This window comes from Ambystoma mexicanum, chromosome 1p, assembly GCF_040938575.1.
Source record: "Ambystoma mexicanum isolate Mex_15411 chromosome 1p, UKY_AmexF1_1, whole genome shotgun sequence".
Lineage (NCBI taxonomy): Eukaryota > Metazoa > Chordata > Amphibia > Caudata > Ambystomatidae > Ambystoma > Ambystoma mexicanum.
The window spans coordinates 1307933646-1307958704 of NC_090921.1; the positions used below are offsets into that span (position 1 = coordinate 1307933646).

Consider the following 25059-nt stretch of genomic DNA (forward strand, 5'->3'; position numbering starts at 1 on the left):
GCAACTCATTGCTGAATAAGAGAAGGGTGAAGTGGTACCTCATACTCATATGTTGGCAAGGACGTGTACCCAGAGAATGGCGGAGACCTCATGTCATCACTTGGGTGTTTCTGGGCAGCCTCATGGTTCATCAGGTGGAGCTTTCCCCCCTCCTTTGAGGCCTCGTGCTTGGCATCAATGGCAGCAAGTTCAGCCTTTGAAAGGTGATAGATGATGCCAGCCCCAAAGGAGTCCCCCACCACATTGATGGAGGTCCGCATGCGGTCCCTATAGTAGTGAGAGAATGGATAGAAAAGAAGATGGCAAATGCTAAACCTGGGGTTTCTTACTGGAAATATATTAAACTGCAATTTTTCATATTACTAAAATATTGTTGAAGTTAATCAAACTGCATGTGTCTTTCAGAATGAACACGTGTGGTGTAGAAGTAAAGGTAGGTCAATGGCCCTAATGTTAGGATGAATGAGAGACCATAGGTATGAAAGGACCATGCAAGAACAGAGTAATGCAATATGACAAAGATGCAAGAAGAGAAAAACAGAGAGGGAGAGACATATAGTGACAGAGACATGCCAGATGAATAGTATACATGAAAGAAACATATTTCAAGTTGCATGATCAAACTTCATATTGATTCAGACAACATAACTGTCATGCAATGCCCTTGTTCCACAATAAGAATTCAAAAGTAGACATAGAAGTATGCAAGGGAGGAATGTATATAATGCAGACCTAGCTAGGAAGCTGTACAACCAAGTGGAGCCTTCAGAGAGGGAAGGACATGGAGATTAGCGCTGGGGAAAGGGGTTGAGGAGTGGGGAGAAGTGATTTAAGGGGGCCCATGGGCAGCCAGGTTTTCCTTGAAGAGCAGCATCTCCAGTCCTTCTGGAAGGCCAGAAGACATGGAATATATAAACATTGTGAGCAGAAGATTTAAAAAATGAATCAATACTCGTGACAACATAGAGGTGGAGTATGAAGGCTATGGAGTGGGCTGTGCCAATGAGCTACATTAGCAAAGAGTATTTTCTGTGCTGCTTCTAAAGCAATTGACTTTAGTTTACAGTGTAATCCAAATCAACATCTGTGCTCCCAAAGCTTGCTCTCATGCCAGTTGTTGTACCCATAGTTCTTTAGAACACCAAAGCAAAGGTCACACCCACAGTAGATGTGGCGGCAGAGATGTACAAAATTGCCTTTTGAAAGTGTGGATGAGAGTGTGGCCACATTGCATAGTTCTACGAGGCAAAGCCATTAGTGGAAATGGGATGGCATGTAAGACGGCCTAAAGGAAAGGGGCGAGTGCTGGGAGAAGAGATTGTTAGCCATAGCAGTGGAAGATGTTAAAGCAGATGGGTCAACACATCTAGACTGAAGATACGTAAACAGAGGAATGGCAACAGAGGAAGTAGCCTTCGCCCGTCTACTTGTGATATGCTCACTAATAAAAATGAGTGCTGGGATCCAACTGCTCTCCTGCATCGCTCGCGATCCAAGATGGCTCTTGAACGATGCACAAGATTAACCCATAACACCTTTCCCCTATAAAAAACAAAGAACTGTGGAAAACAAACCAGGGAAGGAAAGGGATGGTAAACCAGGAGGGAGATGGAGGGAAAGAGTGGGAGAGGAGGAGCGGGGGTAAGCAAAGAGCATGGCAAGGTGAGGGACGGAAAGGCAGGATCACACACACCCAAAAGAACCAACATAAGAGATAATAACTAAAGTCAATAATAAACAAAACCATCTCTAAAATTCGGGGTGATCTTCCTCCTCCTGCTAGACATATCCATGAACATGGCACCAGAAGCAGAACCATATGAAGCAGTCTCATCAGACAACACGCCAAAGTCAGATGACAGATCACTGCTTGGAATATCTCTCACATTGGAGGAGCAGTGAACAAGGTCATCAAAAGACCACTTCTTCCCATCGTCCAGTACCAAATTCTTCTTCCCTGCACTTTAAATTCTCTGTGGGCTCCGATATTTGGACAAACCCTCAAGCACTTTCCTATGGTTGTTCACTCTGACCAAATCCCCTTCCTTAAATGAAAAACCATGGGTCCCACTGGTGTGATCATAATGTTCTTGGTATTTAGACTGCTTCTCTCTCACTTTCCTTAGCACCTCCTCCATATTCACAACCTTGACATTCCTTGTTGACAGCCAAGCTGGATTCTAATGGCTGCACACAGCTGTCCCTCTCATCATAACACATGGTTCACCTCCAGTGGCAGACTACAAAGTCATCCATTAGGCATTAATCTCCATGGTAGTTATTTTGCATGTGACAGCTGGCTTATTCCCTTCATGAACCCATTCATGCATTCTACCAAGCCATTTGTCATGGGGTGATAAAGTGAAGTGCGCTTATGCTGGATCCCTCTATCCTTCATGAATACCTGCAACTCTTCAGCAACGAATTGTGCATCGTTGTCAGTGATTATCTCCTCAGGATCTCCTTCTCTACTAAAAACGGCTTCCAGAAATCTTACAATCTTCAGAGATGTCACAGAATCTCGCACAACACCCCATTCTACCCAATTGGATGTGTAATCCATTAGCACGATTATGCAAACCTTGTAGGCCTCCAAGGTTTCAAATGTTCCTGCAATTGTCCCAGGAGGATAGCTCAGCGGCAACGTGCTTACCTTGGAAGCAAGATGACACGGAGCAACACGGGTTCGATCCCCGGGTCCGCGCTTAGAAACCTCTGGGTATTACGCGCGTTATAAATAACCTATCATATCATATCATATCATATCAATTGCCAGTTTCTTCCAAACACAATCTGGAACCTGTTTAGGTTGTACCAGTGCTACATTCAGCTTTTTGAATGTGTCGCTGATGGAACAGGCATGACAGCTTTCCACAAGTTCTTCCACATAGCTCAACATTCATGGCCACCAGTACATTTCTCTCAAGGGCTCTTGATGAGGCTCCTTCCCAAGTTTCCTTCATGAGCAATACCCAGGTTCTTCTCTCTCAAACCCATCAGCGGAATGATGCGATCGCCTTTCATCACACACAGTGAGTTCTCCATGATCTCGTCCTGTACTTGGTCGTATTTTGTAAGGTCATCTTCAATCTTCTTCCAACCCTCTCGGACAGCCCGGGTAGTAATACTTGTTCTGGGCCTTCAGCTGAAGCGCTGATCCAGTCATCTTTAGCAAACCATGGCTGAGTATGTGCAATGATGCATTTACCCTTGTCCTCATCACTGGACTCTCCCTCATTCCTGGCCCACGGAAGTCTTGAAAAACAGTCCACTATCACATTACCCTTACCTGGGGTGTACACAATCTTAGCATTGTACTCCATAATGTCCATCAACCACCTTGGTATCCTTGAAGACGTCAAGTGTGGACGTTTGAAATTCAGTATGTGTATCAGAGGTTTATGGTTAGTCTTCACAGTTACAGGCAGGCCACAGATGAGTGTCCTAAGGTTTTCTAAAACCATTTTACTCCTAATGCCTACTTTTCAATGGTCGAATAATTCAACTCTGCATCCTTCAACACTTGTGGTGGCACTGAACATGCTGAGTGTGGGTTTTTTATTGACAGCCATCCTGACTTCTACCAATTCACTCTGACATTGCTACGAACAACTGAATTTTGCACACTTCTTCATTCGACCTCTCATGTTTTGTGTCTTGTCAGTGAACTGTGGGATACATTTGGAGTAGTACTCTGCCATCCCCAAAAAAGGAGTGTAACTGATTTTTGCTAACAGAGCTGGCATGTTTGATATCGTCTCAACTAGCTCCTTTTTGGGTTTAATCCCTTCGCAATTGATCACGTGTCTCAGATATATTACTTCACTTACATTAAATCTACACTTGTCAATCTTCAAAGTGAGCCGTTTTTCTTGAATAACTTGTAAAACACCCAGGAATTTTGCATCATTGACTTCTTCCATCATGGATGCTATGAGAATATCATCTTGAAAATAATGAACCCTGTTAGGCCACCAAAGAAGTTGCTACATAAGTCTCTAGAATACTGCAGTCACAGAGGCTAATCCTAAGGGCATATATTTATACCTAAAAGCTCTGAAGGGTGTGACGAATGATGTTAGGTGTCTTGAATACTCATCAATGACAACCTGCTGGTAGGCTGAGGATAGATCCAAAGTTGTGAAGTACTTTGCTGGCCTCATTGTAGTCAGCATTTCATTGATGCTAGGCAGTAGATGCCTATAGACCCAGATGTTGGAATTTAGATCTCTGAGGTCTACACACATCCCTACAAAATTGTCACATGTTCACACAATCACTATAGGAGCTTGCCACTCTGATGACTCAATGAGTTCAATGATGTCATACACAATTTGCCTAACTCCTTTTCCAAAGCATCCTTCATGCCGATACGTATGTTCCTGACCTTACATATAACTGGCTTGGCTCCGCTCTTCAGCACGATATGATGCTTAAACCTTTTAAGTATTCCTATCTTGTTATTGAACATGAGGGGAAACGTCCTCTCTAAACACCCTTTGGACGAGAATTCATGCATTGTGACACACCGTATGGGTCTCACCTCATCAGGGTGTATTTTGATCTGTAGGGCAGCTTGTTCTTCCCATCCTGCTACTGAGGATCTATTCTCCGCTATTTAAATTTTGCAGAAAACACCCCTCTCTCTGAACTTGAGGTTGACCCATGTATGTCCAAGTACCATGATGGGACTATTGCCATACTCTGTGGCCCTTAGATGAGACAGATTCAACTCATGTAGCTGTCCTTTCAACTCGTGCACAAATACATGGGCATCAACTATTGTGTACGGTGAGCCAGTATCCACCATTACATCCAAAGGAATGTCATTTATTTCCATGCGCACCCACGGCATTCTCTTACCTGTTGAACCGACAGTAAGTATGTGGATGGGATCGACATCTGAGATCATAAGGAGGCTGCTGCCCCCTATTTCTTCAAGGGCTCTGATACTGGTCTTCCGCTTGCCGCTCTTGCACACACTGTGCAGTAGCGGCTGGACACGCTTTTTCCCCATTCAGGTCCCTGGTGCACTCATATCTCCATTGAGGATGAGTTCCTTGAGCACCCACCCTGTGTACAGTTCCAGGAGAGGACTTGCCTCTTTTCAGTTTGTCACGTGCACTCAACTTGGGTCATGGTGCAGACACTGATCCCTTCTTCACTAGCAGCATAGTGATGTCATTGCTATCGTCACCTTCTTCCTTCTATGTTGTTTTCACTTCCTGAGCAGTGGACTCATGTTGGACTACTTTCATACACTTGCTCCTCAATTCCATCGCTCTAACCATTTCAATGGCCTGCTCCAGGGTAGGGTAATTTGCCTGTCATAACTTTTGTTGAATGTGGGGGTCGGCAGTAGAGAGCAAAAGCTGACCCTTCAGGTACTCATCGGCAACACCTGTAAACATGCAAGTGGCAATCAGTCCTCTCAAAGCTGCAACAAAACTGTCCACAGACTCCCGTTTCTGCTTCCTCGTGAATAAATAATACCTCTCCAGGATTCCCTTGCTTTTGTTCCCAAAATGTTTCTCAATTTTTGCCAGGGCTGTCTCATATTTCTTGGGGCTCACCTGATTCACAAGCACCATTTACATTGATCAACTCAGGCAAGGTGCAAAAAATCTGTAATTCTTCTGCTCCTATGCATTTCAGGAGAGAAGCCTCACTCAAATCATCAATAAAGGTTGCTCCCCCAATGGCCATGGGATATTCTTAAAAGTAGTCTGTCCACTGCTCCCACAGAATTAGAGGATCTCCTGGGGAGGCGAGGAAAGGACAGCGGGCAGCACATTCTGCATTGTTTCCTCCTCTTTACCCCTGTACACCACTCAAGGCAAAACAATTGCAACAGTACCGTGACAAGGATGATGCGTGCAATGCAAAATCACTGTCAAAGGTCCTGGGACAAGGAAGATGTGTGTCATGATTAAAACAAAGTAGTTGCAGAAGTACTGTGATGAGGAAGATGCGTGCAATGCTGAACCACTGCTAAAAAGTACTGGGGCGAGGAAGATGAGCGTGATGATGCACTGCCTGCCACCACAAAGATGGCTTCATGCACTGGCCAGAACCAAGATGGCCATCCGCACAGCACGCTCGAGGGTGCTTTCCTCTACCTAGCATCGTACACTTGAATGGCCACCGGCTGAAGGATTGCCTCAGAGTGAGCTGGGTCCTAAACATGGCATCTCTGTGTCAAAAGGGACCCACACTGGCCTGCCATAGAAGATGCTGTACAGGACATGGGGGAGGCTACTGCAGGGGTCTTCACTGCTCTTCCCTGCTGCATGGAACTTCCAGCCACTCAGATGGTCCGGGGTTCTCCACCACTGCCTCGACTTGCCTGGCCCAGCCGCTCATCACCAAGATGTTGTAAAAAGACAAAGCGGACAGTGAATCATGTGAGGAAGGTGAGTTTATTGGTGGAAGACCCCCATGCACAGCTGCACAACCACTGCTGGGACCGCTGGTTTCCAACTGCTCTCCCTTATCGTTCGCGAACCAAGGCAGCTCTCGAACGAGGCGAGGGATCAAACCATAACAGGATCACAAAAAACAACTAATTGAATGAAAGCCTCCATGGTCATGGTTGATAGATACATAGAACACAGATTTCAAATTCCTTATTATTTCAAGTTTTACAAGTCGCTGACCTCTTTCATGACATTTTGTGTTGTCTTAACTTTAAACTATATTGTATTGTTTTTGATCTCTTTGAATCTTTGGACCCTTTTCTGCCTTAAGTGATTTTGCACAGATACAAATAAACATAATTAATTCACCCAAAAGAAGACGCTTGGGGCTGTGTTTGTTTGTGTAATTTTATTGTTTAAAGTGCAGACTTAGCTCAAGTGCAGCAGAGGTCTGTACAGGGTGTTGGTAGCTAGAGTTTGGGATGGAATATTTACCAGTAGCACAGTACTATGAGCTGCTGTCTGTGCGTCATTGTGTTTGGTGAAGGGCAAACAAGGATAAGGCAAAGGTACAGACGATTAAGCCAAATACAGGTGACCATCAGAGACCATGGGATCTATTATTTTGTGCCCTAATCTATTAGCTTTTTGTTTGATGAAGAAAATAATGTATCAAGAAATAATTGCTTTGGGTATCACCTCTTGAGACTGTAACATACTGGATCCTGGTTATTCCTTTAAATTCTTTAGTCAGCTCTATATCTCAGAGGCCTTTTTAACAAGCACATTGAACATTTGCTCAGCAGGACGGGAGAAGGAATCTGGCAAATTAATGAGCTTTTGAGGTGAAAAAACAGAAACAAGGAACATTCCCTGAGCAACAATTCATTTCTCTGCAATACTGTGAACAGTTCATTACCTAACAAGGCATGAATCTTATTAACCCCCATGTCTAAGGATGGTCAAAGCCCGGTCGGACCAACCTTCCAGGACGAGATGACTATCCTTTGGGGAATTCAGCGTCCTGAGAGACATCACAGGACTCATCAGCAGTCCAAAATCATGCTCAATTTTCCTCAAACTATTCGGTGGACAGGACCTCTATTATGACATTTTGTGATTTCTTAACTTTAAACTATATGGTGTTGTTTTTGATTTTTTAAACCTTAGGACACTTTTCTGCTTTAAGTGATTTTGCACCAGTAAAAAACCCTAATTGAGTGCCCCAAATGAAGACGCTGGGGACTGTGTTTATTTTTTAAAATGTTATTGTTTAAAGTACAGACTTCGTTCAAGAGCCCTGTAAAGAGTGTTGTGTGCCAGCGTTTGGGCTGCCATCTTTTAACAGTAGCACAGTACTGTGAGCTGCGGTCTCTGCGTCAGTGTGCTTGGTGAAGGTTAAACAAGGAAAAGGCAAAGGTTCAGAAGAGTAAACCTAATAAAGGGGACCATCACAAACCGCAGGATGTGTAATGGGGTGCTCTACTCTATAAGCATTTTGTTTGATGAAGAAAATAAGTTATCAAGGAATATCTGCTTTGGGTATCATCTACATATTATTCTTTAGGCTGTAACAGTCTAGATCCAGTTTCATTAAATAATTAATTAATCCATCTTTTATTACACACCTAATACTGAAGACCATTCTTCTGAAGCACAGGACCAGGATTCAAACCTGTATTGCTCTGCGTTGTCTTGCTTTCAAGACAAACGCATAGCCCCCAAGCTATCCTCCCGGCCCTATTCCTTTACATTATTTATTCACCTCTAATAAATATCTCAGAGCCCTTTTTAACAAGAATATTGAACATATGCTCAGCAGGTTTGGAGAAGGAATCTGGCAATTTTATGAGCTGTTTTAGGTGAAAAACAGAAAGGAGGAACATATCCTGAGCACCAATTCAGTTCTCTGCAATACTGTGAAAGGTTAATTACCTAACAAGGCATGAATCTTCATAACCATCGTGGCTAAGGATGGGCAAAGCCCTGCCTGACAATCTTGCAGGACGAGAAGACTATCTTGTTTGGGATTGAACTGTAACCCCTGGGGAAAAAAAAAGAAAGGATGCCCATCGCGTGAAGCCGCACCGGGGATACAGACATGGAAAACATTGTTAGAGTAAAGGACCCTCATGCATGGTCGCACAGAGTCCCATTACTCTTTAGGAAGAAACGTTGTGCTGCCGTGAGTGGAGAGCTGTGTGGACAACATTCTATCCTTCCAAGGGTTTAAAGGCACCCCACTTGGTGCCAGTTTCACCACCGCGTCCCGGGCCTGTAAGCGCTCCCCTGACAAGCAGGGGATTGCTGTGAGCACAGCCACCCCCTAGGCGGCCACCAATCTCTGCTGGGCCTCAGTCCCATATTGAATTAACGGGGCTTCCCACAGCAGGGGAGCGCCCAGCGTTTTCAGGCCGTTTGGGCTGAATATAAATAAAGGGGACTCCACCCACCCCTTTAACAGGTGGCCCACTAAAACCTGGGCCAAACATGGCAGATGTGGCCCGGGTGTGAGAAAGTTCTGGAGGGCACCCCACACTGTTTTTGATTCCTGTGCTGTATCTTGGACAAGCAACCCAACCATATAAAAGACTTTGGTGCCCCACAGACTGTTGCTGCTTTCCGCCTACTGTCGCAAGAGCCATCATAGGAGAGCGTGCCAAGCCCAATGAACATTGAGGGAGAGCAGCAGAGAAGACCTTGAGGCAGCCCTGGCCAGGTGGTCTCGGAAGTAAGGTTTCAGACATAGTTTTTGATACAGTGCACTGTATGTACATTGGTATATTTTTAAGAGACTCTTTTTTTTAATTTGGAACATTTAAAAGGGCTTTTTTATATTTGTTATTTAGTTATTCAACTGCTAGGATTCGTTTATTTATTTATTTTTATATTTGTATCGCGCACCAAGCCTTGAGGCATCTTGGCGCAACTTTTTTGACAGGTACATTAGAGTTTTTGCAGTGGTTAGTTGAAAATCAGTTACATCATAGAAACCGTATGTTTGTACAAGTGTAAAAGGAATAGGTTAACAATTCTATGCAGAGTAAAGCATACAGTTAAGCGCTACTGAAGCATGTAAGTTAGTAAGAAGAGCATACAGTTTAGATGGTGTTGGTGAGTTTATGTAGGAATGTGATGGAAGGTTAATTTCATCGCTCTTGTGTGAAAAGCCAAGTTTTCAGACTTTTTTAGAAGGTCCAGAAGGAGGGTTCAGATCTCAGTGACATCAGTAGCGTGTTACATTGTTTTGCAGCTACCACTGGGAAGCTACTGACCCCTGCTTTCTGTAGTTTATATCTAACTATAGTGAGTAGATGCGCGTGGGCTTAGCGCGTGGGTGAGTTGGATAGGCACTTGTGTGTCAGGGAGAGGCGTTTGAATAGGATTCGATCATGCACTCGCAGCCAGTAGGCATTCCGTCTCGCCGTGGTTATGTGATTTTATTTTAGGGATGTTGAAGGCTGCTCTTAGGGCATTGTTTTGAATTACCTGTAGTTTTTTTAGGTTGCGGTTGTTAGTGCCTGCATGAATGGCGTTACAGAGGTGTAGTCTGGATAAGATAAGGGCTCTAGCTAGCGTGATGCGGCTGCCGGATGACAAGAAGGGTCTGCAGGCATTGATAAACTTTGAGCTGTAAGCTGCCGCAGATGCCGTCGCATTGACTTGTCTAGTTAATGTGAGAGCTGAGTCGAGATAGATGCCTAAGGTTTTCACTTCCTTGGAGACATTGATAGTAATGCCGCCAATAGCAAAGGATTTAAAGTGGTTGCTTAATTTGTTTAGGCGGTTTTGAGAGCCTATGTGGAGTAGCTCTGTTTTTTCATCATTTAGACATAGGCCATGTATAGCCATCCAAGCCTGGATAGTTTTGGTAGATTTCGTTTAGTAGTTTTGAATCTATGTCGTATGTGCCTGTAATGGGTATGAGAATTTGGGTGTCATCTGCATATTTATTTTAGGTGACACCCAAGTCATCCAGATGGCCGAATCGAGGTTTAGTAAAAATATTGTAAAGTGTGGGGTAAACGCAAGACCCTTATGGAACTCCACAAGAGACTGGCACTGCTGCTGCGGTAGGTGCAAAGACCCTCATAGTTCTGTTGGTTAGGAAGGACTGTATCCAAAGAATGGCTTTGGTTGAAAAGATGTTAGGACTTAGGCACTGACTCACACAAAGTGCTACAGAATCCCTTTAGCACTGTCTGTCATGGCCATGGGGCAAGGGCCCAGGCCTCCATCACCCACAAGGACCACTTGGACCCAGTCCTGGCGCCTTTGGCGCCAGGCTCATGGAAATATGTGCTTGGAACACTCTGTGCCTAAGGCACGTGCATCGGGACCGGGCGTGGCCATAGGACTGCATTGGGAGGCACATGCTGGAATCCTTGGGCAAGGCAAGGTGGAGCCACAAGGCATGGTTAAAGAGGATGGGCCGGAGCCAGCCTATATAAGGCCAGCCCAATCTCAGGCCCTCGCTTCGCGTTACTCTGCTTTGCAGCATGACGCTTACCGCTGTATCTCACCTTGATTCCGGCACTCCAGTTCTGAAGACCTCCATGTTTACCTGATTCCAGCCGCTCCATCGCTGAAGGCGCTTACCTGATTCCAGCCGCTCCATCGCTGAAGGCGCACCTACCTGATTCCAGCTGCTCCATCGCTGAAGGCGCTTATCTGATTCCAGCTGCTCCATCGCTGAAGGCGCACCTAACTGATTCCAGCCGCTCCATTGCTGAAGGCGCGCTTACCTGACTCCAGCCACTCCACCACTGTGCGTGCATCCTACTTGCATTCCGCCAGAGTCGGGGCCTCTTCTCTTCCGATTCGGACTGCCAGCGACTCGGGAGTATCTCGCTTCTTCTCGCTTCACCGCGGAATCTTGCTCCGTAGCCATCGAACCACCTCCAAGTCTCCGGACTCTGCTCCACGCCGTCGGACCGCTCCTACAAGGGGAAAAGAACACAACAGGTTAGAAATCTCACAATCACGAACTCTGGGCTGCATCTTACCTGAGTCTTGACTTCCACCATACCGATCTGTGTACCTGTTGTCCTCGAGAGCCCATCTTCCTCAGGGGAATCCCAAGGGCCGTTCCACGCTCCCGACCTTCATCTTCACACCTATTTGGGAAGAGCAGCGACATAGCAGGAAATCATTACTGCTTATCATTTCCTCAATACTCATTGCTAAAGACATTATTAGAAAAACAAAGACTTACCTTCAAGTCGATTGGTCACAGCCGGTCTGGATTGCCACGTAGCAGGCCAGTGTAGCAACTTGGACCTCTCTACGCGCCCCTGCTGAAGAAAGCAGGACAGAGAGCCCAACATCTCAAAAGAAGAGGTGAGCTTGCATGGGAAGACTCTTGTGCACATTGTTCTGGCACGAAAGAGGCGAGGGGATTAAGGACACCTCCACACTCTCCTCTCCTCCCAAGTGCAACACCAGTATCCAGAACCCTATCCTTCGAAGCAGCTGGGGGAGACAACCGACACCAGGGAGCCAAGTCGAGGGAGGGCTCCAACCGTTCCCCAACACCTGCGCAGAGACAAGGTGAGCGTAACAGAACGTGAAGCCTCCCAGAATCTCTGCCTAGGCGCAATGGAAACCTCTGAAACACACCAATTAGCCCAAATCCTGGGGGAACTGTGGGCTGAAATTCACGCCTCAAGACAAGAGACTAATTCCTTGAGAAGAGACCTTATAGTTGCCCGTGAGTGGACGGATGATCTGGCAAGGCAGATGCTTCAAGCACACGCAGGAAAACTCTGTTACCCGGAATCACGCCGATCCAGGTGCCCCAACCATCACCTCCAGTACAGGTGGTTCTGCCGGGGGCTGTTCCTTTGGCTCCACCCGAACGCTTCTTCGGCGACCCGAACAAATATGCCGTCTTCATGAACCAGTGTTGGCTCCATTTCTGATGTTGACCAGGAGCTTTCCCTAACGACAGCGCAAGGGTGGCTTTTGTACTTTCTTATCTGGGAGGCTGTGCAGCTGACTGGTCCATCCCATTAGTAACCCAGGATGATCCCATACTTCGGAACTTTGGGGAATTTCAACAGGAATTGGAAAAACTGTTTGCCAGGCACACCCACGGACAAACCTTAGACAATGAGTTGCTATCTCTTAGACAAGGGAATCATGACCTATTAACTTACATTGCCACCTTCAACCGCCTCATTGCACAAACGAATTGGCCTGAAGAGAAAAGAACTACACTTTTCAGGGGTGAGTTAAAAGATGTGCTAGCTCAAGTGGTCAATCCGCCCGAGACTTGTGCGGAGTATATTAAACTAACCGTACAATTGGACCATCGTCTTCAAGAGCGAAGAATGGATCGCACACAGTCAGAAGGGAGGTCAGTTTATTTGCGACCATGGGACAGTCAAACCAAGGCTCATGAAGCTATGGAACCCATGCAAATCGGGGGGTACGAGTGCCCATTTCCAAAGCTGACAGGGAAAAGAGGGGACAACAGCAACTCTGTCTATATTGCGGTACGGCTGGACATTTCTTGAGCGATTGCCCTGTTAAGCCCCCCAAGAAAGTGGTAGGGGTCGTGGACACTGAAACCGAAGTCAAGGAACAAGAGTCGGAAAACTCAGATGCCCGGCAAGTGTAGAGGTCCACTTGTCGGGCGGAATCAAGAAAGCTGAACAGACCTCCCACCTAGTCATCCCGGTGCTTCTAACCCACCACCAACAGCCGTCAAAAGTCCATGCCCTGGAAGCCTACATTGATAGTGGTGCGGTGTGGAACTATATCGATCAAGATTTTGCCACACGGATAGGCCTTCCACTTCAGCAAAAACCACACTCGGAAAATGTCATTGCCGTGGATGGCTCATAGCTGTCTTCGGGGACAGTAACTGAACACACCGACAAAGTAATGCTGACATGTCTGGATGGTCATCAGGCAAGCATTTAGTTTGACCTTATAGGGGCCCCCCCAGTTCAAAATTATCCTCGGGATGCCGTGGCTGGAAACCCATAACCCACGGATTGACTGGCATACCAGGAAGATGAACTTCCCGCAGGAATGTGCGAGACGCTGTTACCCTAGGGAAGGGAGAAAAGTGCAGCCCAAAGGGAAATTCATTCTGGGAATTGTCGGTTCACTACCTTCCGAATATCAAGACTTCCTGGACGTATTTCAAAAGGAACAAGGCAATACCCTACCGCCCCACAGAACATATGATTGTCAGATCGACCTGGACCCTGGAGCGCAAGTCCCCTGCAGCGGAATTTACACTCTGACTGAGCAAGAAAATCAACACCTGAGAACGTATCTAGACCAGAATTTAGCTAATGGGTTCATTCGCCCATCCAAGTCTCCAGCCTCTTCCGCACTCTTCTTCGTGCCAAAGAAGGAAGGGGACCTCAGGACTTGTATAGATTATATGGCATTAAACCAAATAACGGTGAAGAATAGGTACCCTCTACCGCTGATTCCCGAACTGCTTGATCAGGTAAAGAATGCACAAATCTATACGAAACTTGATCTACGGGGAGTTTAGCATTTGGTAAGAGTGAAAAAAGGCGACGAATGGAAAACCGCATTCAGGACCAAGTACGGGCTTTTTGAGTACCAGGTTATGCCCTTTGGGCTATGCAACGCACCAGCAGCATTTCAGTTCTTTATGAACGATGTTCTCCGCGAATTATTGGATATCTGTGTTTTAGTTTACATCGACGACATCCTCATTTACTCAAAAACCAAAGAAGACCACGTGGAACATGTGCGAGCAGTTCTGGGGAAACTCTGTCAACACCGTCTATTCGCCAAACTGGAAAAATGCTCCTTCCACGTCACGGGGTGCACATGGACACTCGTAAGGTAGAGGCTATTCTTCAATGGCCATCCCCGACATCAGTCAAGGGGGTACAAAGTGTACTCGGATTTGCCCATTTCTACCGGTGATTCATTCCAGGTTTTTCCCAAATTGTGCACCCTATTAACTCTTTATTAAAAAAGGAACAAGAAGTTTCATTGGTCTCCCGAGGCAGAAAAAGCCTTCCTGGAATTAAAAGCGGCTTTCACCTCAGCACCCATCCTTTGGCATCCTCGACCTGATCTACCCTATATCGTTGAGACTGATGCCTCCAGTGTTGCCATGGGGGCAGTATTATCGTGAAAGGATCCTGAGACGGGACAGCTGGACCCCATAGCATTTTGGTCTCGCAAGTTTACAGCGCCAGAAAAGAACTATGCCATAACCGACAAAGAATTACTGGCGATCAAAGGAGCTCTTGAAACTTGGAGACACTATCTTCTAGGAGCCAGGCATACTGTCACCATCATTACAGACCACCGTAATCTACAATATTTGAGAACTGCCAAAGCCCAATATTCCCGTCAGCTTCGTTGGGCCCTCTTCTTCGCGGAGTACGATTTTGTGATCACATATCGGCCAGGAGTGCGTAACGGAAATGCTGATGCTCTGTCACGCATGGGAGAAGAGAAGGACACCTTTATGCCATCAGACCCAGTCCCAATCATTCCGGAAGAACGGATTCAAAATCAAATCGCTGTAACTGCCTGTTTGGAAGAATAAAAGATGGACCTTCAGTCTCAAATGGATCAAACCGCCCAACAAGAATGGTTACGCAAGGGCGATCAGTAATCCATTAAAGACCACTTACCCTATTTCCAAGGGCGGCTATACATTAAGGACAAAGAAACTCAAAACAAGATTATCGCAAACTACCACGAATCATTTGTGGAAGGACACCCCGGAATTACTAAAACCTTAGCCAAGATCAGGAAAAGTTACTGGTGGCCAACCTGGAGAAAGGATGTGGCCCAATTTGTCAGTACCTGCAGAGTTTGTGCCCAACAAAAATCCCAAAAGGTACGCCCTGCAGGATTATTGCATCCACTTGCCATACCACCGGCTCCGTGGCACACGTTATCCATGGACTTCATTATGGACCTACCTCCCTGTGACGGTTTCAACACAATCTCAGTAGTGGTAGATTTGTTCTCTAAGATGGCACACTTTATTCCACTTAAAGGACTTCCGACCGCAGGAGCTTTGGCAACTGTATTCCTAGAGCAGATAGTCAAGGTACATGGTTTTCCTTCGGCATTAGTTTCAGACCGAGGAACGCAATTTGTCTCAGCATTTTGGAGGAGCTGTTGCAAGTTAGCATAGATTGACCTTTTCCTCTCCACTAGTCACCATCTCCAGACCGATGGTCAAACGGAAAGGACTAACCAGACGCTGGAACAATACCTGAGGTGCATGCTACAACAAACTGAAAAGCCTTGGAAGGACATTATCTGGTTGACTGAGTTTGCGTATAATAACTCCATCCACACCAGTACTGGACAAACTCCCTACTAAATTATGAATGGTCGGCATCCCCGTACATCATCCTTTGACTCGCCTGATCAGCTAGAAATGCCAGCAATTACCTCCCTACACAAAACAATTACTCAAACTCTGAAAGAACCAACCAAGAATTTAACCAAAGCCAAGGAACAACAGAAGAAATTTGCTGACAGACATAGGAGGGAAGCCCGACAGTACCGTATTGGGGATACAGTATGGTTGGCTGCCAGGAATGTTCCTCTAAAAGGGCCTCGAGCCTTCCGGCCCAGATATCTCAGACCCTATCCCATCAAGGCTATTATCAACACGGCCGCAGTAAAACTGGACCTACCCGCCAATATGCGAATTCATCCCGTGTTTCACGTTTCACTCCTAAAGCCGATAAAACCCAAAACCAGAATCAATAAGCCTCCAGAGCCAGACATTATCGAAGGGGAACCTGAGTATCAGGTTAAAGACATTCTGGACTCAAAGATGGTGCGAGGGAAGCTGTACTACCTGATTGATTGGGAAGTTCTATGGACCTCAAGATTGCACTTGGGAACCCGAGGAATTCGTCCATGCACCACGATTGATCAGGCGATTCCACCGTGACAATCCCGCCAAACCCGGATCAGGGAGGAAGACACCGTGAGAGGGGCCTTGCAGGGGAGTGCTGTCATGGCCATGGGGCAAGGGCCCAGGCCTCCATCACCCACAAGGGCCACTTGGACCCAGTCCTGGCCTTTGGCGCCAGGCTCATGGAAATATGTGCTTAGAACACACTGTGCCTAAGGCACGTGCATCGGGACCGGGCGTGGCCATAGGACTGCATTGGGAGGCACATGCTGGTATCCTTGGGCAAGGTGGAGCCACAAGACGTGGCTAAACGGAGGGGCCGGAGCCAGCCTATATAAGGCCAGCCCAATCTTAGGCCCTCACTTCGCATTACTCTGCTTTGCAGCGTGACGCTTCCCGCTGTATCTCACCTTGATTCCGGCACTCCAGTTCCGAAGACCTCTGTGTTTACCTGATTCCAGCCGCTCCATCGCTGAAGGCGCTTACCTGATTCTAGCCACTCCATCACTGTAGGCGCTTACCTGATTCCAGCCGCTCCATCGCTGAATGCGCTTACCTGATTCCAGCTGCTCCATCGCTGAAGGCGTGCCTACCTGATTCCAGCCACTCCATTGCTGAAGGCGCTTACCTGATTCCAGCCGCTCCATCGCTGAAGGCACACCTACCTGATTTCAGCCGCTCCATTGCTGAAGGCGCGCTTACCTGACTCCAGCTACTCCACCGCTGTGCGTGCATCCTACCTGAATTCCGCCGGAGTCAGGGCCTCTTCTCTTCCGATTCAGACTGCAGAGACTCGGGAGTATCTCGCTTCTTCTCCGCTTCACCACTGAATCTTCCTCCGTAGCCATCAAACCACCTCCAAGTCTCCGGACTCTGCTCCACGCCGTCGGACCGCTCCTACAAGGGGAAAAGAACACAACAGGTTAAAAATCTCACAATCATGAACTCTGTGCTGCATCTTACCTGAGTCTTGACTTCCATCATACCAATCTGTGTACATGTTGTCCTCGAGAGCCCATTTTCTCAGGGGAATCCCAAGAGCCGTTCCACGCTCCTGACCTTCATCTTAACACCTATTTGGGAAGAGCAGCGACATAGCAGGAAATCATTACTGCTTATCATTTCCTCAATACTCATCGCTTGAGACATTATTGGAAAACCAAAGACTTACCTTCAAGTGGATTGGTCACAGCCAGTCTGGATCGCCACGTCACATGCCAGTGAAGCAACTAGGCCCTCTATACGCACCCCTGCTGAAGAAAGCATGACGGAGAGCCCAACATCTCAAAAGAACAGGTGAGATTGCATGGGAAGACTCTTGCGCACATTGTTCTGGCATGAAAGAGGCGAGGGGATTCAGGACACCTCCACACTCTCCTCATTTCCTCTCCTCTCCTCCCACGTGCAACACCAGTATCCAGAACCCTATCCTTCGAGGCAGCTGGGGGAGACAACCGACACCAGGGAGCCAAGTCGAGGGAGGGCTTCAACTGTGCCCCAACACCCCCGCAGAGACCAGGTGAGCGTAACACTGTCCTGTAAAAAACTGAACGTTTTGTTTTCTGTACTTACATGAAACTGACAAATATGCTGTAATATTTGTTTGCTTATAAAGGTACATGCTTTGTACTGTAATTTATTATTTGTGTAATGTATTCTGCACTATTTTTGTTATGTACCATACATTGATGCTATCAAATACCAGCAAATTAAATAAAGTTGTGTTATGAATTCATTTGTGACTTGATGATAATTGGATGGATTAAATCACCCCACTGTTAACAAGACTTGGGGACATCTAGCTAAATTGCAAAAGCTAAGTTTTGAGTTTTCTATCAAGAAAAGAGGACAAACTACGAATAATGTATTGTCATTAAATTTTCCTGTGGTAGGATACCTTTTTGTTGCATGACTATCTAGCCCCTTACCCTGCCACACAGAGGGCTATCCCTTCTGTTACCAAACTTCCCAACTTGGAGGCTTGCTGCAGAGCCTAGCAAGGTACACTTTGTTCTGGCTGGGTACCGGTTCTGGAGCTGCTGGAAGGCCCTCTGGATTCAGTATCTCCTTCTGTTCCCTGGATGTTTAGGGGAGGGATTGTGCTTCCCTCTTGGACTGGCCTTCCTTCACTGACGGAAGATGTAAGGCAGACTGTACCTTCAGCCAGGGTCCAATGCCGAGTTCCTCTTGCTATTCCTTGCAAAGTCTTCAGCCCTCTTTTAAAGCCAAATCGGCCTCAGTGATTGGTGTAGGCTAAGCCTACCTTAATGAACCAATCCTGGGTCTCCACCAACAATCTCCTGTATGCATAAGGTCAAAACCAGAGTGCTTTGCAACAGGAAAGTTATAGGTGTGAAAACATGTTGTGGATCAAAGGGACTCTGGTTAATTGAGCTCTCTGTTGTTCCTGATTAAAGCGGCAGGTCTCCCTTGAAGCTGCAGCAAGATCAGATGTTCTGTCTACATCAATCCACATACTTGTACCATCTGAATGGGGTCTCCCTGTGGGAGGTTGCCTACTGTAAACACAGAGGGCCTCATTACGGGTCCAGCGGTAACCCTGCCGGACCAGTAAAAATGTACCGGTGCCTGACTTCCCGGTGCCACTGGGAGATTCCAACTCCGGCGCCCCGGAAAGTCAAGCGCCGGTAAAATGTAAGTCCCCATTCTCATAGAGTCCCATAGGTATTGGAGTGGGGACACAGAAGCACCGACATTGTCGCTAATGCTGCCAGTGCTTCTGTGACCAGTCTTCCTACTGTGGCCGCTGTGTCTGGCAGGTTAAGACCTGTCGAGCACACTGGCTCCGGCAGGCCGACTTGGAGTGTGGCAGTCTGGAAACAAGGGTGCCAGTAAGCTTACCAGCACCCTTTCCATGGAGGCCATTTTGTTTGTTTACCTTTTTCCATTCATTTTCAATGGCCGCCATGATAAGAGAAAACGGACTCCGTTTTCGCTTCCCAGGTGGGGATTTTTTCACATTTTCTTATTTTTCTGTTTCCGAAACACCTGATAGTTTCAGAAACAGAAAAATACTGCTCTTAGTACCCCGGTTGTAGGGGCCGAGGTACTAATAGCAATAGGCCCCTCAGGGGCATTACCACTTCAGATAATGCCCCAGGCCTACGTTGGCACCACCCACCAGATCCCACTTGGCCAACCAGATCTATGTACCAGCCTTCAAAAGAACCAAAGCTGGAGGCTCCAGCTTTCAACACTTGGCACCAAAAAACTGGAACGCCCTGCCCACAGCTCTAAGAAACCAAAAATCCTACACTGTCTTCCGTAAAATCCTGAAAACCAACCTGTTGCCTGTACTCTCGCTTCTACCACAATGCTATTCCTATGTAACCAACTGAACAAGCATAAAATACATGAAGTTGCTTCTCATCTATGCATGCCTGCCCAATGTATTCATCTATTAAGCAAATTTCATGTAACTGGAGATATCCCATGTATTAAGCAAGTATTCTGTAACAGCGCCACTATGCCCCCGGGCCGTTGTGTGCTTTATAAGTTCAAATAAATAAAATAAATAAAAATAAATAAAAATTATGTTACTATAACTATGGGCCCAGGGGCCTTACCTGAACTAGTATTCCCCCCCTACTCGGGGCCTACTGCTTATTAGTGCTTAATAATGAGTCTAAGAAGATCTGGTTTCAGCAGCCGATTGTAATGATACTGTCACGTCATTAGAGCAAAGACTTCTAGCAAAAGGCCAGTTACAGATGCTGTTGCCACAGATCTTTCCAAAACCAAATTAGAATTGCAGGTGCTTTGCTTGTCAAAATATTTCATTGTATTTGGATTTCTCGCTCCATCACTGACAGTTGTCCTCATGTATTAAGTGTGCCTATTTATAACAAATCGTTTAATCCCATCTTCGTTTTGAGGCCTACTTCCAAATATATGGAAAATTACCATACCGTCCTCTGGAGACTTGGGCAAGTGAAGCAGGGATAATAGTCACACAACCAGGGGAGATTTATGATAGGAATGGAATGCTGGAAGGTGCCCGGTGCCTCAGGAAGCAGCTGCTATCCCCCATTTACCTCATAGGTTTTTCAAAACACTAAGAATCTTTTAATAAAGTGAAGGAATACTGAAATGTTAGTGGCCGACGTGAATACAAATGCTAAACGGTACAAAAGGACATTTCCTCAAGATTAAATAAATGTATGAGAACAAGAGATAATGGGCCTCATTAAGAGTTTGGAGGTAGCCATGTGGTTTTTAGCGGCATGGCTACCCCCAAACTCAGGTCCGGGTCCCGCAAAATGGGAATTACTGGGCCATTCCGACCTTTGCGTGCCCGGTAATTCCCATTTGCGGTACCCGGACCCGGTACATCCCCATTCCCATTTGAGCCCCGATAGGGCTCAATGGGAATGCGGAGGCTGCTAACAACGGACCGGTTAATGACGGGTCCATTGTTAGCATACTGTTCTGCTAGCGGGTGCCGCTCTGCACGTCTGGTCTGACCAGGCGTACAGAGCGGGACCCGCTGCAGAACTCGTAATGTGGCGGCCCGGTATGAACGGTGCCAGTCCCTTACCAGCACCGTTCATACCGTGGCCGCCACAGTCGTAATGAGTCCCAATTTTTCAAGAGTGTGCTCTCACGTTTACAATAAAATTAATTGATTAATACAGTTTAAAAAAAAATACACGCTAAAATAAATGCATTAAAATGGACCCGGGTCCACGCTTATAGCGGAGAATTATTGAATGCTTATGAACCTGGAGAGGATCATTTGATAGAGAAAATACATTTCATGGAACCTACAAAACAACAGGCAGGCAGCATAATCACATGCATCCGAGGAGGAGTTAGGGAACTAAAAATACAACCTATTAAACATGTACTGAACATGTTTACAACAGACTCCGTCATAGGTCCATAATACTCACAGAAGCCAGTCCACGGCTATCAACAGACTAATGTCCTGGGTTGGCAGTCCCACGGCAGTTAGGATCAGCAACATGGTGACCAGCCCGGCGCTGGGGATGCTGGCTGCCCCGACACTTGCCAAAGTAGCTGTCAGGCTGGGGAAGAAAGCAGGGAAGTGGAGCGAACAGAAAACAAAACCGTTACTTCTCACTTGCATGGATACGGTAGCTGAATTAGACGGGTGCCAGATACATTTGGGACCTATTATGCCCTTAACGCTATATCTACTAATTAATATTTAGGTGTCTAAAATGCCATTAGCAACATCACCACATAGAATACCCGTGTCACTGCCATGTAATTTGTTTTGGTTCTGCGTTCCTGAGGTATAGCTATGATTTGTTCATAATACTCATGAATTCTTTTCTACTTTCTAATAGTGAGGGTGTTGATGAGTGATTAAGTGAGGGAGTGAGCGTGAGTGAAGAGGAACTGGATAGATATGTATATAGAGGCAAACAGGGTAAGTAGCAACACAGAGGTGGTTTTGTAATGAATGATGTGCTCCTGGGTTCAGTTTCCGCTTTTTCAGATATCTTGTGTTGTACTTTTTCCAGAAATACACTGGGTAATGAATGAAAGATTTCAAGCCCAGGTTCCGCCCAACTAATATGCCCACCAGCGGAAGAGGTCATATGTGTTCCAGTGTTGCAGGGAGGACTCGTTCTCTCCCTCTCTGATTCTTTCTTTCTTTTTCCAGTGTACAGGGGATGCTTGAAGCCCTCCTTGGAGCTTCTGGGACTTCAGCATATTGTGGAGGTTATCAGCGTCAAAATGTCCAAAGCTGCAGTCATGAGTTCTCCTCAATTGACGTGCCTATGTTCTGTCTGGATCGTGTTGGTTCTAGAATGCTACAGCAATGCCCTTTAATAAATTGCATGATTGACATTCTGTTGGGGCTACTAAGAAGCATTTGTTCTGGTGCTAAAGGCTTTCCACTGTGAACGTTCCAGAATTTCATACCAGCAAAGTGACGCAGAGAGGGGATAAGTAAATATGTATTTTCAAAGGATCCCAAACTGGGAGACTTGCCCTTTAGGGCCAAGACAACCATGTTGACAAAACATGCAAATATCTCTCCCCTCCACAGTACCAGTTGTTCTCCCATGGATCCCACGTGACAGAACACAAGGAGCTTGTATCCCTACCCAGCGTCCCAAAGTGGAATGAATATTTCAGTACTTGCTCTTAGGTCCTTTTCTCAGTGTAAAGATACCAATTTTGCCTCTTGGATGGAAAAGTGGCCTTACTCTATCCAAAATGATGACACAATGTGAATCCATTAGTGCATGCTCCAAAATTCCCAGTAAGCCTAATGCTAGAGACTTCTGAGAGATGTCGCTATGGCCTAAGCATCTGGCCTGTGCATTGGGATGACCACTGGGCCTAAGTACACAGACACCCATCCCCAGCTAGACTGACGAGAACATGAGAAACAATGTCTGCAAGCATCGGAGCACCAGCATCCAGGATCAAGAGAGCCACAAGACCTCATACATAGCAATGATTACAGGAAGTCCAGGATGGTGGTTTCCAGAGAAAAGGAAACAAAACATGTGTGGCTGCCCCAATTCAAGACTGAGATCTCAGCCACAGTTGCAGAAATAGAATCAGATAGCGGAAGGACTGCCTGCATGTTCTCAACTACACACTTTGCAGCCATAGCTGCAACTACGTTGACTGTGCTCTGCTTGGTGGAGTACGATGTGGAGGTAATGGCAATGACGGCTCATGTGTTTCCTGATGGGAGCCTAGAATGGATTTTCCTACTGCTATACCATGCCACAGCCTGTGCTCAACACCGCGGATTCAAGTACTATAGCAACCATTCACTATATAGTATAAAAATCATGAAAATGCTGTCGACATTTGTCGGTCTGTCACATATAATTAATCTCAATGTGCTTGTTCAGTAAATAAATTACATTTAACAAGATGCTGAACTCAATAGAAATTCTTTGAAGGACCTGGTTGATACTTCAGCTTAATGTGAAGGCATTGTGTTAGGGGAAAGGCTGCGAGATGCAGTGGCCCGTAGCACGGAATTGCCATGCTGCTCGGAAGATCCATCTATCCTATCCTGTGAGCTTCGCACGTTTCTGCAGTATCAGTTTGCTCTCAACTTCTGGAAAGGGTATTGAGGCTTGAGTACATGGAGACAGCTCAGGCAGGGAATGAATTAATTCACTGCCAGTCACACACATCCTAGCCACAGAGGCTTGCTAGGGACAAGGCACCATCCTGAGAAATTAAGTTCTACTCCTTCCAGGCAATCCGGCCCTCATTACAAGTAGGCCGGTGTGGAATTAACATGTCAGTATTACCAGCAAATCCAAAGGGACTCCATGGAATGGAGATTTACCACTGTCACCGCCAGACCGAGTGCCAGTAACGATATTACCATTTGCTGGTATCGTGGTGGAATTAGCGCTAGGACCTGCCTTTTATGTGTAAATTATTAAAGGTTTTAGCCATTGTTGGTGGTCCTCCGTTGTGTGTTTGTAAGACGTGCCCACAGAGAACACAGATCTCAACATCAATTGGAAGACATTTGCAGCCAGCATATGTACAATGGTGGAGAGTCCTCTGTAACTTATCAGGTGACCCATCGAGGTCTGCGTGTCTGAGTCTTGGCATGATGTTTCCCATGCCAATGGCCATGGCTTTGTTACCTGCACTGTTTCGGTGGCTTATAACTTCGCTCCCCCTGGACGAATCCTCACCAAACGTTACAAAAAAAGTATATGGCCGGCACTGAATTTTTTCGCCAAGGTGGGCGAGGTTTCGTGCGGGGGGAAAAGTTATGGGGGGGGTCCCAATTTTTTTTTTTTTATCATAGACTGAATGGGGAAAAACCTTGCGCACGGCTACAGGCTGAACGGCTGGCTGGATTTTCACCAAATGTGTGGCAGGAGCGGGGGCTTGGAACAGAAAGCGTGCTTTTGTGTGTTTGGTGGAAGTCGGACTGGTACATTTTTTGCAAAACACTGAAATGTACATCCCAAAACATTTGTGATATCTGGGTCCGCTCCGCAGAGCCATTTCTCTGTTCGCTGCACAGACCGATGTCTCATTGGCCGGCGGTACGCCGTGCTGTCAGCGAACAGTGGACGTGGCTGGTGGTTGGCTGGAGGGAAGCGTGCTGTGCGTCAACGTTTTTGGGAGACACCACCATGGTGTATCAGAGGATAGTGACTCGCCGAAAGGCATTGGAAAGAATGGTTTGCAGGATCGGCTGGGTGAAAGAGGGGTAAGCAAAGATATTGGCAATGTTTTGTACTGAAGGCTATGGCTGCTGGTGGTTATGTTGACGTTGTGCATTTGTGTTATTTTGCAGCAGTGAGTTTGTGACAAAATATTAACCTGCTTCTTTAACTTGGCTTGCAGTAGGTCTGGGTATGCCATGTAGAAAGAGCCTAGGGCTTGGGTACCACCCCCGTAATGTAATGGCTGTGTGAATGGGAGAGCAGTGAGGCACTTAGCAATTAGGTAGGCGGGCGAGTTTGCTCACACCGTTGCTGCAAGGGAGACCATAACGACACAGAGAAAAGGAAGGATTGTTTGGCAGCACACTGTTGCGATATGGACCATTCCCAGCTACTGACATACACTGGATTAGTGGTTAGGTGCACACGGGACTATGGTATGTTGGTCACTGTAGGCAGACTGTATAAGGGATGGGGAGTGCCTTGGAGATAATATGAGGATATTTGCAGTCGGTGTACTATGTAGTGTTGTGCCTCTAAAGGCCCTACTGCCTTGTGTGCATGGCAATGGCCTTTGGCTGTAACAGTGTGG

The 25059-nt window shown here is 46.5% G+C and overlaps 1 protein-coding gene across 1 annotated transcript in view; it reads right to left on the reverse strand.

The window, feature by feature from the left end:
* Positions 1-25059, reverse strand: part of LOC138453429 (excitatory amino acid transporter 2-like) — a 724030-nt gene that overhangs the window by 25339 nt on the left and 673632 nt on the right. Inside the window, exons 9-10 of the mRNA XM_069606271.1 lie at positions 21222-21356; positions 39-267 (exon numbers count right to left, since the gene is read on the reverse strand). Coding sequence (XP_069462372.1) covers positions 39-267; positions 21222-21356 — 364 coding nt within the window. The remainder of the gene's footprint in view (positions 1-38; positions 268-21221; positions 21357-25059) is intronic.